Genomic DNA, 17,181 nt, shown 5'->3' on the forward strand with positions numbered 1-17,181 from the left:
CATAGTAGCAGGTCAGACTCACTATGAATCGTATTCTTGACTCTAGAATCTTTAAGGGGAAATTGCAGTACTTAGTACAATGGAAGGGATACTCATTGTCTGAAGCCACTCGGGTGAAATCTAGCGATGTGAAAGCTGATAGACTCATCAAGAGTTTTTATGAGAGACACCCCAACAAACGGAGAGATAATCCCTAACATATGCTTTTGTTTACATTACAGGATCCATCTTTTTGTAAGGGGGAGTGGATGTCAATGCTGCTAACATTGGATGTTCTTGCTTTGACAAAATATGAAGATACAGCCATTTTCTCTATAACCTGTGTGTTACTTTTAGAGTTAGAATTAAATGGTTCTGTGGGGAGGAAGAATGTGTATGGGGATTAGTTAGACATAATGATAAAGCAGCAGAACATTTTTCAAGGCTGTTTGAAATAAGAGATGATAAGAAATGGGGGTTTGGAGGAAGGGGAAAAGGTCTGCCTTCAAACTAATTGGACAATGTGATTTATGACTGTTAATTGGAGGAGGGAACTGTGCTTTAATTCTATATGCTTGGGGGAGGAGAATTCAGATTTCAGCTTTACCATGTATGTGCCAATGCTATGCAAATTGATTAAAGATTCTTTAAGGTAAACAATGCCTCGAAGTTCTTTAGAGAGTTCATCTGTTGGAACCCTAACACTCAGATGAACAATACATCATATTATATATCATGTCGTCATTTATTTTACAAAAAGATAGCCAAAATGAAGAAGCCATTTGTGAAAAACCAAGTGCACCTTATGATTCAATAGCTTGTAGAACCACCTTTAGCAGCAATAACTTGAAGTAATCATTTTCTGCATGAAATTATCAGTCTCTCACATTGTTGTGAAGGAGTTTTGGCCCACCCTTCTTTACAACATTGCTTTAATTCATTGAGGCTTGTGAGCATTTTTTATGTAAAGCTCTGTTGAGGTCCTGCCACAGCATTTCAATTGGGTTGAGGTCTGGACTTTGACTGAGCCATTGCAACATTCTTTTTTTTAGCCATTCTGTTGTAGATTTGCTGGTGTGCTTGGGATCACTGTCCTGTTGCATGACCTAATGTTGGCTAAGCTTTAGCTGTAACACAGACGGTCTCACATTTGACTCTAGAATACTTTGTTATGCAGAGGAGTTCATGGTTAATTCAATAACTGCAAGGTGCCCAGTTTCTGTGGCTGCAAAACAAGCCCAAATCATGAACTGTCCACAACCATGCTTGATGGTTGATATGAGATGTTTGTGCTGATATGCTGTGTTTGGTTTCCCCAAAATGTGACTCTGTGCATTGTGGCTGTCAGAACCAATATCTTAGGGGTCCCCCTTTACCCCCTCCTAACCCAAACATTTTCTTTTCTCTTTCATCCTAACCCAAAGCCCACTCTCTTCTCTTCCTGGGTTCTGCCATACTCCTGGAGGGGAGTGCTTGTGGGTTATTGCCTTGACTTCCTCTATCACTACAATGTAACACTTTGCTGTTTCTGCATATTTCTTCTGTGAAGTTTCTCTCCCCTTGTTGTCAGCTAGTAAAGGTGGGGGCAGAAGAAATGAATGCAACTTCCAGCAACTGGTGCAAAAAGCTGCCAAAACATCACTGCAGCCCAGAGGTGACCTGATGTATCTCCTTTTTCCAATAAGGAACTAAACACCTGGGGATTGGCCCATTTGAACTGACCAGATGAACTATGGGGTGGGGCTTTGCTTGGGACCCTTTAACCTATCGATCTGAGTGGGAAATCCTCAGATCCTGTCTATTATGCCTGCTATCATCTTCTCCTAATAAAAGATTCTCTTGGAAGAAACCGCCCTGAGTCCTTCGGGAAAGGGTGGTATATAAATCTAAATAATAATAAACTGCTTCCACGAGTTCTACTTTCTTGGGATGAGGTTTTGAAGTGGGTCCTGACAGTGGCTAAACATCTCCACTTTGTTCTCATTTGTCCAAAGGACAGTGTACTAGAAGTCTTGTGATTTGTTCAGATGCAACTTTGCAAACCTAAGCTATGTACCATGCTCTTTTTAAAGACAAGAGGTTGTCTTCTGGAAACCCTTCCCAACAAACCATACTTGCTCAATCTCTTTTTCTAATTGTATTGTCATGATTTTTAACATTTAATATGCTAAAACTGAGGCCTGTAGAGTCTGAGATGTAACTCTTGGATTTTTTGCAATTTCTCTGAGCATTGCATGGTCTTTTTTTTAACTTCAAAAGTTTTATTAGTTTATAATATACAATACAATGAAAATAGAAAACTAAATAGCAGAAAAGGTAGGGAAGGGAAAAGAAGTAGAGAAGTGAGGTAAGGGAGAAAAAAAAGAAAAAAAGGCATTGACTTCCAACTTCCTTTGGTGCAGTAAAGTAGAATATCAACATCAAACCTCAACTTCTTACTTTTACAAAATAATATAAACTAGCCATTTCGATAACATCAAGTCTATCTAACTGGTAATATCCAAAATCAAAAATTCATTTTTTTTCCACCTCAAGCACAAAGTCTAGAAGTAGTTTCCATGTAACAATAAAAGTATTTGTATTCTTTTCTTTAACCAATACAGTCAGTTTAGCCATCTCTGCTAGCTCCATCAGTTTTTGCAACCATTCCTCCATTATGGGAATTGATGTAGTCTTCCATTTCTGAGCGTAGAGTAATCTTGCTGCTGTCAACATATATAACATCAAAGTTCCATTTTTTTTCCAGGTCCTTGTCCTTTAGCCCCAAGAGAAAAATCTCTGGTTTTCATTCTATATTCACTTTAAGAATTTTCTATTAACATATGAATCCTACTCCAATATTTTCTTGCTTTATCACATGTCCACCATAAATGGTAAAAAGACCCCAGCATTGCATGGTCTGATCTTGGAGTGATTTTGCTTGGACGCCCACTCCTGGGAAGATAGGCAACTGACTTGAATGTTTTCCACTTGTGAATAATCTTCCTCACTGTAGAGTTATGGAATTTAAATTGTTAGGAAATGGCCATAGAACCCTTTCCAAATTGATGGGCAGCAATAATTGCTTTTATATGATCAGTGCTGATGTTGTTCTTCATTGGCATTGTGTTAGGCTCTAGGAAAACTTGGTGCAGCCATCTCAGCACATCCAGTTTTGTATGGCCAGCTAGTCATTGCCAAATCACCTCTGCCAACTCACTGCCACCAAGTCATCACAGGACAACTCAACAAGGCCAATTCGCTGTAGAGATATTGGCTGTATTGAGTTGTCCTGTGATGACTTGGTGGTGGTGAGTTGGCCATGCTGAGATGGCTGCACCAGGATGGCTGCACCTAGTTGTTCCATTCCAATTGCATTAACACACAATTCAGTGCTAGAGACCAGCAAATTCCTAAAACTTCAGCTTTTATAAAAGTAGTTAAACTTGCTGATGATTAATTGATCAAGGGCACTTGATTAGCAGCACCTGGCTGCTACTTAGCCTCTATACCACGGGTCGGCAACTGTGGCTCCAGAGTGCTAGCTTGGCAGACAATGGATAGTGGGTGGCCTAAAGGGAAAAAGGGAAAATTTACCTATACTGCTTTCTGTGGGAAACTTTATAGAATTTGCGGTGAAATTATGTCCAAGGAGTTTCTTTTTCTGCATACGTATGCTAATGGGACAGTTGACTCTTGTCTTGTCTTAACATCTTATATTTTATCTTATCTTATATCATGTCTTGTCTTATCACACATCCCAAGATGATCACAATGGCAGCATTCCATCATGAAGAGAAAAAGTTAATAAACTAAGAAGGAATGGAAGTAGGAGAGGAGGAGGAGAGGGAGCAGAAAGATAGTGAGAGAAGGAAGACAGGAGAAGGGAAAAAAGATAAAGGACAACTGAAAACAATATCAAGAGGTTACAAACAGCTAGTCAAGAAAGCTAAGGAGTTAGGAGCACAAGTCATATTTTCATCTATACTTCTAACAAATGATCAACATCCTATCAGGAAACAAAGGATTTTAGAAATGAACCACTGGCTTAAGAGTTGGTGCCACCAAGAGAACATTGGATTCCTAGACATTGTCTGCATTACCTACATGAACAGCTCAACCAAACAAGGAGATAAAGAGTGAAGGGAAGGAAGAAAAACTCAGATACAACTTAGGAGATGTAGGAAACATACCCAGGGTCAGCCATAAAAGGGTAAGATGCCTATACACCAATGCTCAAAGTTTGGGGAACAAATAGGATGAACTTGAAGTACTAATATATGAGGGCAGATATAATATTGTTGCCATTATTAAAACTTGGTGGGATGAAACTCATGACTGGAATGTACTGATAGAAGGATGGTCAACAATTTGTAAGATTTAGTAGATTAAAATTTTTGGGAGAGCCTGTTTAGTTGGGGGTGGGAACTAATATTGTAGTAATCTATTAATCAGTATTCAGCTAGAGAGGATGTTATATGTACATATGATAGGGTTTATTGATGCATCTTTTTCTTTAATTGTTTTGTGTTTTTTGTCTTTTTTTCTTTTGGATTTTTTTTTGAGTTCTGTATTTTGTATTTCAATCTTGTTTCAAACAAAATAAAAATATATTTTTTCTAAAAAAGGGGGGAAATGGATCCAATAAACTATAGACCTATCAGTCTGACATCAATACCTGGAAAGATTCTGGAAAAGAAAATGAAGCAATGAATCTGCAAACACCCAGAGGCAAACAAAGTCATAGCCAAATGCCAACATGGGTTTGACAAAATCAGAACATGCCAGAAAAATCTTATTGCATTCTTTGATAAAGTGAAAAAATTAGTGGACCAGCAAAATGTTGTGGATATAAGTATACTTGGATTTTGGTGAGGCATTTGACAAAGTAGACCACAACTTATTTTTTGGTAAGCTAGAAAAGTGTGGGATAGACAGGATCACCATCAAATGGATTTGGAACTGGCTAACAAACTGTATAGTCCTTAATGGAACTACATCCACATGGAGAGAAGTAAGCACTGGAATACTGCAAGGCTCTCTTTTAGACCCAATACTCTTCAATATTTTCATAAATGATTTAGATGAGGGAAGAGGAAGTTATCAAATTTGCAGATGACACCAAGCTGGCAGGAATAGCCAACACCCCAGAAGATAGGCTTAAGATCCAGATGGATCTTGACAGACTTGAACACTGGGCCCTATCTAACAAAATGAAATTCAATGTAGACAAATGCAAGGTTGTATACAGGCAAGAAAAAGAAATATATCTTATTATGAAGTGTCACTCATTTAAGTCAAGATTATGTTCTTATGGGTGCTGTAATCACAGGAGGTTTTCAAGAAAAGATTGGACAACCGACTTCTGGTTTGTGTTGTGGCCTTGCAACTGAGGGAAAATGGAGCTCTGCTCCCCCATGACTGATTTTACCCTGCCAGGGGGGCCTAAAGGGGTCTAAAGACGCTCTGGAGAGGCGATGAAGAAGGAGGGCACTCTCGTCTATCATGGAGAGATGGCAGTCGATCTGTTTGATTCAAGGAAAGTCCTCCAAACCGGCAGGGGAAAGACTGGCTGCATTCCTGGGCCAGTCCAAGCTACTGACAACCGAACAAAGAAAGCGCTAATTAGCAGATCGTAAACAGTGTGCTTGGAACCAGGTGAAGATATCTATCCTTTCTTTACTACTTTGCAACTGGATTTCCTGGAAAAGACAAATTCCCAAGAAGAAGAAAAAACATGAGAAGGAAGGGGATTGCAGCCACATCCTTCCAGAGAAACAGAAGCAGCATTTTAATTTTTTATGGGGCACAGAAATACATAACATCAATGTGGAATAAAAAGCTATAGCCTTGAAAATTTGAAAACTGAGCAAATTTAAGATTTTCTCTTTGAAAGAATATTGAGGTGAAGTACAAGAAATTAACTTTCTATTTTAAGAGTTGGAAATGTATATTTAATGACATCTAGTGGTGGAATAGAGTACAGCACCATAGTGTTATGGCTGAGTGAATTTGGCAGAATGCCCAGACTTAGATAACTATTGAGCTTCTTTGATGTTTGGTGACTCTTAATTCAACAGAGAGCAGCTGGATACAGAGAAAAACACTTTGGGCTATTTTCAACAGGGTGTGGGGCTATAATTGTTCTGAAACCTGCTGACCTTCCTGGATTACAAATATTGACTGAAGTCTGACTTTTAATTTTAAGAACTATTTGGAGTGAAAGGAAAATTTGATTTTTGGCTACTTTTGTCTGGGAGACACTTACGGACTGTTTTTAAGGGTGGTTGAACATTTTGGATTACAAACATCGGTTGACTGATAATTTTTGAACTCCTGAACAGAAGAACTGTTACAAAATATTACCTTTAGTGGTGGACCTATATTTTGAGACCTACTGGATTATAAAAGCTATAGGTAAAGACTATAACAACTTTATGAGATACTGCTGTATTCCTGTATTGATTTTAAGATTGGTTATGTCAGTTAAGGCCAATACTTGGAGAATACAATAGTATATCTGGAAGGACATAACAAAATGGGTGTTTTGTACCTAGCTAAAAGTGGAAAAAAACATTCCCAACAAGCAAGAACAAGCAAGTCAGAAAACAGAAGACAAATCAGAGGAAATTGACCCAAAGACGAAGGCTATAAAGGAAGGAAATTACAGACTGGTATACGCAGATAAAAATCTGGAAGACTTAACCATAATACCGGAAATGGAAAAAATATCCTATTTCTTAAAACCTCAAAATAACCCTGAGGATAAGGAAGAAGATCTTATTGAATGGACTATAGAACTGTTAGGTGAAATGTTAGAAATCAGAAAACAACAAATGAAAAGAGAAACTGAAAGAAAAGGAAAGGAAAGGAAAGTGGGAGTTGATTAATGAATATAAATGGGTTGAACTCCCCCTCAAAAATATTCTACCCAAATTGTCTTTCCTATTTCAGACAATATCCATAAAAACAGAGGAAGAATCCTTTGGTGACTTAAATACATTGACTTGGAAAGTTATTTAGCAAAGGAAGGAAGACAGAGTTAGACTGAAGAAAATAGAAGATCTTACTTACCAGATGGGACACCATATGAATAAACTGTGTTTGCATATGGCTAAAAGAACATATAACCTTTCGATATAAAAAGATTTTTATAATTAGAAAGATATAATTTATAATTAGGATAGCACACTTCTTTATGATAGGGGAAATATGAAAATACTAGGATAGTTTGGTCATTTGAAAATTTGGTCATCCAAATGTAACTAATATTGAGAAAATTATAATTTATAAAGATACTTTGAATACTGAGGGGAAATTAAAGCTAAATAAGGGCTGGAAAAACAGGATATTGACTTAAAAGGGGACTTTAATTGCAAATACAACTAAGACATGAGTGGGTTAGAAGAGATGTTACAAACTGATACTATTTTTATTATGTATAATGCTAGGAAATTCTGTGTATACTTAACTTTGCAGGTATTAATAGTAAAATTTGTATTTGCTTAATGTTGGGAAATGAGAACGCCATTGGAAGAAGAGAGGATCAAGAAAACACTATACTGTGTAGTATTGGACAGATCAATGTTGAAGAAGTTAATAAGTATTACTGAGTAATAAATGAGCCCAGACAACATGTTGTTTACTAAGCACGTATGACTTGTAATAACAGAAATTAATAGAATTGTTTTTTTAAAAAAGAAAGAAAGAAAAAAAGGAAGAAAAAAGGAAGAAAAAAGGAAGAAAGAAAGGAAGAAAGAAAGAAAGAAGGAAGGAAGGAAGGAAGGAAGGAAGGAAGGAAGGAAGGAAGGAAGGAAGAAAGAAAGAAAGAAAGAAAGAAAGAAAGAAAGAAAGAAAGAAAGAAAGAAAGAAAGAAAGAAAGAAAGAAAGAAAGAAAGAAAGAAAGAAAGAAAGAAAGAAAGAAAGAAAGAAAGAAAGAAAAGATTGGACAACCATTTGTACAGGATGATATAAGGACTCCTGCTTTGGGCAGGCGATAGGACTAGGAGACCTCCAAGGTCCCTTCCAGCTTTGGATTCTACAGGAACAGATTAGATGAAACATGGCTCAATAGAAGTAATTGCAAGAGGGGTCTTAAGAGTCCTATTAGACAATCACTTAAATATGAGACAGCAGCGTGTTGCAGCATCCAAAAAATCCAATGCAACCCTAGGCTGTGTTAACAGAGGGATAGAATCACGATCACGTGAAATGTTAGTACCGTTTTATAAGGCCTTGGTAAGATCTTATTTGCAATACTGCATTCAGTTTTGGTCATCTTTTATTTTATTTATTTATTTATTTATTTATTTATTTATTTATTTATTTATTTATTTATTTATTTATTTATTTATTTCGATTTATATACCGCCTTTTTCCCAAGGGACTCAGGGCGGTTTACAGGGCAAATTAAAACAATAAAATATATATACAGATTAAAATAAAATTAAATTAAATAGCCCCAAAATAATTAAAAATTAAAACCTTGACCCAAAAACCCTCAGTCCAGGCCGGCAAGCTCGAATAGCCAGGTTTTTAGGTCCTGGTGAAACGAGCGAAGGTCGGGGGCCATCCGGAGTTCCACAGGCAGCTGATTCCAAAGGGCAGGCACACCCACAGAGAACACTCTCCCCCTGGGGGCCGCCAGCTGGCACTCCCTGACGGGCGGCACCCTGAGTAGGCCCTCCCTGTGGGAGCGCACAAGACGATGGGAAGTTGATGCTGGCAGCAGGTGCTCCTGAAGATAATCTGGACCCATGCCATTTAGGGCTTTATAGGTCATCACCAGCACCTTGAATCTCACCCGGAGGGCAACTGGAAGCCAATGCAGCTCGCGGAGAAGAGGCGTTACATGGGAGTATCGGGAAACCCCCATCACAACTCGCGTGGCCGCATTCTGCACCAGCTGAAGCCTCCGAGTGGTGATCAAGGGCAGCCCCATGTAGAGAGCATTGCAGTAGTCTATCTGGGAGGTCACAAGCACATGAGTGACTGTACGTAGGACGTCTTGGTCCAGATAGGGCCGCAACTGGCGCACCAGGCGAACCTGGGCAAAAGCCCCCCTGGCCACGGCTCCTATATGATCTTCCAAAATGAGCCGTGAGTCCAGGAGTACACCCAAGTTGTGGGCCCTATCTATGGGGGATAACACCTCACCCCCCATAGATAACGATGGAATAGACTGGTTAATCTGAGATGCCGGTATGCACAGCCACTCAGTCTTGGTGGGATTAAGTCAAAGCCTGTTTCTCCCCATCCAGACCCAGACTGCCTCCAGGCAACGGGACATCACGTTGAGGGCATCACTGGGTTGGTTCGGGGTGGAGAGAAAAAGCTGGGTATCATCAGCATACTGATGATACCCCACCCCAAAACCATGAATGATCTCACCCAGTGGCTTCATATAGATGTTGAACAAGAGGGGAGAGAGGACCGACCCCTGAGGAACTTCACAAACAAGAGGCCTCGGGGCCGACCTCTGCCCTCCTGCCAACACCGACTGTGAGCGGCCCAGGAGGTAGGAGGAGAACCACTGTAAAACAGTGCCCCCCACTCCCAACCCCCTGAGACGCTGCAGCAAGATACCATGGTCGATGGTATCGAAAGCTACTGAGAGGTCTAATAGGACTAGGACAGAGGAACAACCCCTGTCCCGAGCCCTCCAGAGATCATTCACCAGCGCGACCAATGCCGTCTCCCCATGCTGTACCCAGGCCTGAAGCCCGATTGGTACGGGTCCAGGTAATCAGTTTCCTCTGCACTCTTTCCAGAGAAGAGCAACAAAGATTATTAAAGGCTGGAGGTAGAATATATAAAGAATGGTTGCAGGAATTGAGTATTTTTATTCTAGACAAAAGAAGGACTAGGAGTGATATGATAACAGTGTTCCAATATTTGAAGGGTTTCCAAAAGAAGAGGGGGTCAGCTTATTTTCCAAAGCACCAGAAGGCTAGACAACAAGCAATGGATGGAAAATAACCAAGGAGAGAAGCAACCTAGAACTAAGGAGAAATTTTGTGACAGTTGGAACTATCAAGCAATGGAACAGCATGTCTTCAGAATATGTGGGTGCTCCATCACTGGAGGTTTTCAGAAGAAACTGGACAGCCATTTGTCTGAAATAGTATAGGGTCTTCTAGTCCAGCCTCTTGCTCAAGCAGGAGAACCTATACAATTTCAGACAAGTGACTGACTCTAGTCTCTTCTTAAAAACTCTCCAGTGATGGAGCACCCACGATTTTTGAAGGCAAGCTGTTCCATTGATTAGTTGTCCTCACTGTTAGGAAGTGTCTCCTTAATTCCAGGTTGCTTCTCTCTTTGGTCAGTTTCCAACTATTGTTTCTTGTTCTACCCTCTGGTGCTTTGGAGAATAGTTTGACCCACTCTTCTTTGTGAGTATACTACTTGCTGAGTATGGTTTTGTCACTGTGTAAGAAATTTTATGGAATAGCCATAGTGACAAACCAGACAATGAGAACTGTTTTTGATTTAGACACAGTATTGGCTGTGTGAGGCATGTGATCCAGCCTTGGTCTGGGCGTGTCTTAGTCTTCTGTTTTTGTTGTAGTTGTTGTTGTTTTTCTGATCTCCAAGTTAAAAGTTAGTGATGTTTGCCAGAGCTGAATGAAACTATATGTATCATGTTTATATGTTTTTTATAGATGAAGTTTTTCTAAACTATGTCTCCTGCTCAATTTGAATGTGTGCTTATTTTGGGGGCTTATTTTTGCACTGGAAAGCTGTAAACTCTAATGGGCTATGGGCTCAGATCCCAGCCAGCCCTTGCATACAGTTCAGACTGAAGAAGAAGGATGGAGGCTCAACATGGAGCTGTAATTAAGCTGAAGGACTGCCTGAGTTAAGAAAGAAAAAGGCTGCTCAGCTGAAGGCTTGCAGGATGCCTGATTTAAAGGAGAGCTCTCTGCCTCAATTGGGAGAAAAGAAATATCTTATTTGGGCTGCAAAAATGGAATGCTTTTGGAAGGCTAAGGAGCTCTGATTAGTCCACCCCGTGGCAATTAGCAGCTGCAGATCAATGGAGGAATGATAAGGCACTGACTGGCTTACATCATCTTAAGTGTGGAAGATGAACAATTCTTAAATGTAGCTGACTTAAAAACTGCAAAAAAGGCAAAATTCATGGGGAAAGGCAGTGTGCTGATTCCATGTCTGGAGGAAAGGTTTAATAATGTATTATGTGTGCCTGAAATGGAGCATAATTTACTGAGTGTCTCCAGTCTTGAGAAACAAGGGTTTGAGACCACATTTGTGGATGGCAGATGTCTCATAAAAAGAAATGGGAGTGTATGTGCACAGGGCATGAAACAGGATAATCTTTATGTGTTGCAGACACAAAAGGTTAAATGTGCCTAAAAATTTGGTAATGTGGCACAACATGATTCATGCATTCATCTCTTGCACAGAAAGCTTGGCCATGCCAGCTTCAGAGTGTTGCATAGGATGCCAGAGTTTGCAGAGGGATTAACCTTGAAAGGGTGTAAGGCATACTTAGTATGTACATCATCGAAATCTAAGGTATTCCCAGTAAACACAAGGCAGACAACAAGGGTTCTAGAGCTAGTACATGCAGATTTAGTAGGACCAATGCAAGCCAGCTTGGGAGGAGCAAGGTAGGCACTGGTCATTGTAGATGACCATAGCAGATTTGGGTTCTGCTATTTGCTTAAGAGCAAAACAGAAGTGCTGCAGAAGTTAAGCAATGGGTGAGCTTTGCAGAAAAAAGATATAGGCAACAGGTATGCCAGCTGCAAACTGACAAGGGTTCAGAATTCATGTCAGCAAGTTTTCAACAGTCGTTGAGGCAGCTAGGAATAAGACATAGATGCACAAATCCATACATAGCAGCTGAGAATGGCATGGCTGAAAGACGAAATGGAGTCTTGCAGACCATGAAAGACTCACTGCTGGAGGATTATGGTCTGAGCACGTCATATTGAGGCAAAGCCATGTTGACTACCAATTATTTAGTCAATAGGCTGTGGAGTTCCTCTATCAATGATACGTTATATGCTGTGCTACATGGGAGAAAGCCATCTCTGGTGTTTGGAAGCAATGCATGGGTGCATATTCCAAAGGCAATCAGGAGAAAAGGGCAACAAAAGGCTAGAAAGCTCAGATTCATGGGCTATGAGCCTGGCTCAAAGAGCTATCACTTTAGTGATGGGAGCAGAAGTATAGTAATTTCCAGATCTGCTAGCTTTGCAGAGCAGAATTGGGGCAGAATTGATGCCAGTTCTGGAAATGATCCACTTAGTGATGGTGACTCACTTAGTGATGGTGACTCACTTAATGATGGTGACTCACTTAATGATGGGTTCAGGAAGGAGAAGCTGATAATAAGCAAGAAAAGGAGTCAGAAGGAGATAGTGACTATAATGTGAAGCAGGAAAGGGTTGACAATCAAGAGCAGTCAATGCCATGCAGGTCACAGTGATGGAACAAGGGGATTCCACCTGACAGGTATTCTGCTGGGAAAGTAAAGGTGTGTAAGGTGTGGTATGAGCCAAGAAACTATCAGGAAGTATTGACACTGCCCAAAGTGGAGCAAGTGAAGTGGAAAGAGGTCATGGATAAAGAAATGAAATTCATGGATGAACATAAAGTGTTCACCTCTATGACTTTGCCACAAGGTTACAAAGCTGTAGGATGTAAATGGGTATACAAAAAGAGTTACCCAACAATGAAGTCCAATATAAGGAAAGATTAGCAGCACAGGAGTTTTTGCAGAAGAAAAATGTGCACTATGATGAGGTATTTGCACCAACGGTAAAAACTGAAACTATAAGGTTGGCACTAGCATTGGCAATGGCACATAGTCATAAAATTTGGCATTTTGATATAACCACAGCATTCCTCAATACAGAGTTTGAGGAAGAAATTTACATGGTTCAAGCACCAGGGTATGGCATTCTTTCTTTAATGATTCTGTTCCATTATTTCTTCAGTATTAGTGTAACTGTTGTCCCATGGCAAGATGGCTATAGCAAGTTGGTTGTGGTGAGTTGGCCATGGCGAGTTGGTTGTGGCGAGTTGTCGCAGACCATTTTCATATGCTCTGGACAAGGAGCTGAGTTTTCCAACTGGAAAACTGGGAGCAGTCATATTTATTCTGTACCTCAATGTTTCAGTTCAGAATATGAAGTATATCTTCATGCAAATAAAGATTGGTCCTTTGTCAAAGGACCAAAATAATTGATTTTGTTCTTACTGAGGTAAACAATAGGAACACAATTTAACTGGAGCACAATATATCTTCCATAGGTTTCTTCTATTTTCAGATTCTTTCCCTTATAACTCACCTAGTATAAATGTTAGAAAATATTTCAGAACATATTTCTCAGAAGATAGAAAAATAGAGTTGGAATGGACCTTAGAGGTCATCTAGTCCAACCCCCCTGCTTGAGCAGGCCTTATACCATTTCAAACAAATGACTGTCCAGTCTCTTCTTTAAAAGTCTCCAGAGATGAAGCACCTACAACTTCTGATTTTATATTCCACATTAATACATAATAAATAGAATATTAATATTCTATTTCTATAAGCTTCACTCTTCCATTAAAGAGTTACAGTGAAGTATATCATGGTATATCATATATAATCATCACCACTACCTTGACTTTTCTTTTCATAGCAATCTTTTAAAAGTTTCTTAATACCTTTTTTATACTAATATTGGTAAGAAAAGAGAACACACAACATGGTTAAGGCAGACATAGTTAATGGTGGCACTTACCAAAAACAGTTCTGGCAGGAACAGACTCTTTATTAATCCAAAATGACACCTGGGAGAGGATCACAGTCATAATGCATGGAATATACGTCTGTATCATAAAGTACCCCATTTTCCTTCGGAGATGGAAATGTACTGTCATGACCACATATTCACCTAAAAAAAAGCAGAAAAACAATACACTTGACCCCATATATTTTAAACAAAAAAATTCAAAACACTGAATCTAATAAAAAATCAGGAAAAAAAATCTCTAGTTATTTCATCTCATCCTAAAATCATAAGAAGCTAAAGTAAAAAGGGTCACATCTTATATTGAAGCCCCAGCTATATCACTTTTATCTCTGTGAAGGTAATGAGGGACATAGAATAACCCAGGAATGACAAGGTAAGACCAAGGAATGGTAACAGATTTTAAAACAAAGAACAAATATGAATCAATCAGTACCATTTGATTTTCCTCAGGTTGGCCTTCCAAAAGATGATGCCCTCTCAGAAAGGTTGTTTAAGGGCTTTAAAAGGTTGCTTGGGGGCTTGTAATTCTTCAGAAATGTGTCAGATCTGCCCCAATCTGATCCCTTAGGAAAGAAAGAACCTAGACTCCATTGGGTTGAAACAAAAGGGCGGCCATGAAGTGGTCAAAGTTTCTCAGTTCCAGAGCATTGTTTATGTTTATGTTTATGTTTATTGGACTTATATACCGCCCTTCTCCTGTAGGACTCAGGGCGGTTCAGAAGGAATTTAAAATAACAATATAACAATACAATTACAAAAGTTAAGAACAATTAAAATTAATTAAATTTAGTCCTTGAATAAAATAAAACCCCTGTTAAACTCCAATTAAAACCCAATTAAAATAAAATTACAATTAAAATTCTCAGTCCTGGCTGGAAAGCTCAAAGAGCCAAGTCTTCAGGTCCCGGCAGAATGAACGAAGGTCAGGGGCAGTCCTGAGCTCTACGGGCAGCTGGTTCCAAAGGGCAGGCACACCCACAGAGAAGGCCCTTCCCCTGGGTGTTACCCGCCGGCAATCTTTTGCCGGCGGTACCCTGAGAAGGCCCTCCCTGTGGGAGCGCACAGGAAAAAGGGAGCTTGTCATCGTGGAGGGTGACCATCCATTCAACTGCAGTTCCTTCCAATGCCATGGTCATGCATCTCATTTTGGCTCCTTCTGTGGCTATTTCTGGACCATACTCTTGCATGTAAGTCCAGACATGTGCCAGAAAGGACTTCCAACTGCTTGGGATCTCCACTGAACTTTACACCCAGGGTTGGTGTCCTGTGTCCTCTCTGCCGCAGTGGCACTGCTCCTACAGCCGGTGCAGGCTGGGTTGCAGGACCAGGGGCAGCTGGCTCTGCCATGAGGTCCACTGCTGCTGCCATTGCAGCAGAAGAGGGGGTTGCCCTATTGCTTGCCATGGCTGAAGGCAGCTGGTCAGCAGTTTGTGCCACCTAGGCCAGGACTTCTTGTGCTTTGAGGTTGCTAAAAGCCCACCTCAGGAACTTTATGGCTTGCTCCAGCATCCAGTCCTCTCAATCCAACTCACCTATACTTAGTTCTTCCTCCAGCTTCTCCAGTTCCACTCTTGTCTCCTGTCAATGGCTGCCATGGCTCCTGTGGGGGAAAGTCATTCCCATGGGCTTCTCTTCCCACTCTTTCTTCTTCCCAACCACGAGGAGCCATCGGGGTCTTGGTGGGTCATCTTCTACCAGTCACTACAGTCAATCCATCTTCTCCACTCCACAATATATCTCTGTTGCGACTGGTCTTTCAAGTACACTGAGATCTTTGCCATTTCCGCCAGATTGGAGACTTTTAAAGTCCATTCTTCTATAGTCGGCAGTTCTTCCTTCTTCCAATATTGCGCTACTAAAAGTCTCGCTGCCGTAATTAAATTTAACATCAACTTAGTGTCCACGACAGTAGTATCTGTAGAAATGCCCAGTAAAAGCAGTTGCGGACAAAACTTTATCCTTTTCTTGAATATTTTTTGCATGTTCCACCAAATTTTAATCCAAAAAGCTTTAACCTTTTTACAGGTCCACCATATATGAAAATACGTTGCATCTTCACAACCACACCTCCAACATTTGGGCTGACAGTTCGGATACATACTTGCTATTTTTTTAGGATCTAAGTGCCACCTATAAAACATTTTATAAAAGTTATCTCTTAAATTTTGGGCCTGTGTAAATTTTACATTTCTCACCCAAATCTTTTCCCAAGTATCCATTGTAATAACTTCTTGAAAATTCTGAGCCCACTTTATCATACAGTCTTTAACAAGTTCTGTCTCTGAATCAATTACTATCAATGCAAGATATATCCTTTTAATATGTGCTTGACCTTGATCTCTAATTTGCTTTACCAAATTTTTATCAATCATTGAAAAACCAATTTTCTGGTCTTCCTTCCACCTGGCCTGTAATTGCCCATACTGAAACCAAGTTTGTACAATCTTTTCTTCTTTTAAAATATTATATGGCTTTAATTGCCATACATTCCTTTCCAAACTTAAAATTTCCTTATATGTAGTCACATCATGTTTAAACCCAACATTTATATTTTCTATTGCGTGTTTCAGTATTGCCCATATAGGTATCTTATAATTTAACTTGTGTCTGTACTTTTTCCAAACTCGCAACAGAGCATACCTTAAAATATGTATCTTGAACACATTATCCACCTTCTTATCATACAATAAGTATGCATGCCATCCAAATAACAAATCATGGCCCTCAAGATTTAGTAATCTCACTTGTGTTAAATTAAACCAATCACTTATCGCTGACAAAGCAGCAGCTTCATAATATAATTTAAAATTAGGCATTTTAAGACCACCTCTTTCACGCGTATCTTGCATAATCTTAAATTTAACTTGTGGCCTTTTCCCTGCCCAAACAAATTTATTAATACCTTTTTGCCATTCCTCCAAATTTAAATCCTTTTTAAGTATAGGTATCATTTGAAATAAAAATAAAAATTTTGGCAAAACATTCATTTTCACAGCTGTGATTCTTCCTAATAAAGATAATTGTAATTTTTTCCAACTATCTAATTCTTTTTGAACTTTTCCCCATAACTTTTCATAATTATTTTTATATAACTTTACATTTGAGGGTGATAAATATATCCCCAAATATTTAACCCTTTTAACTATTTCAAATCCCGTTAGCTCTTCTAAGACAGCCTTTTGTGATACTGTCATATTCTTAGACAACATTTTAGTTTTTTTGTATATTAACCTTAAATCCAGAGACTTTCCCATATTGCATTATTATCTCCATCAATTCTACAACTGAATAATCAGGCTGAGTCACTGTAACAACCAGATTGTCTGCAAACGCCCTCAATCTATAATCCTGGTCTCTAATTTGAATTCCCTTAATTTTGTCCGAATCCCGTATTTTAATCAATAATATCTCCAATGTTAAAACAAATAATAAGGGCGACAACGGGCACCCCTGCCTT

General features: G+C 39.4%; 1 protein-coding gene across 1 annotated transcript in view; it reads right to left on the reverse strand.

The window, feature by feature from the left end:
- The window catches only part of LOC308671032 (gamma-aminobutyric acid receptor subunit alpha-4-like), a gene marked incomplete at both ends in the record, with an annotated part of 91,679 nt that overhangs the window by 38,018 nt on the left and 36,480 nt on the right, over positions 1-17,181 (reverse strand). Inside the window, one exon of the mRNA XM_081332969.1 lies at positions 13,713-13,865. Coding sequence (XP_081189095.1) covers positions 13,713-13,865 — 153 coding nt within the window. The remainder of the gene's footprint in view (positions 1-13,712; positions 13,866-17,181) is intronic.

This window comes from Vipera berus (genome assembly GCF_964194415.1).
Source record: "Vipera berus genome assembly, chromosome: 7".
Lineage (NCBI taxonomy): Eukaryota > Metazoa > Chordata > Lepidosauria > Squamata > Viperidae > Vipera > Vipera berus.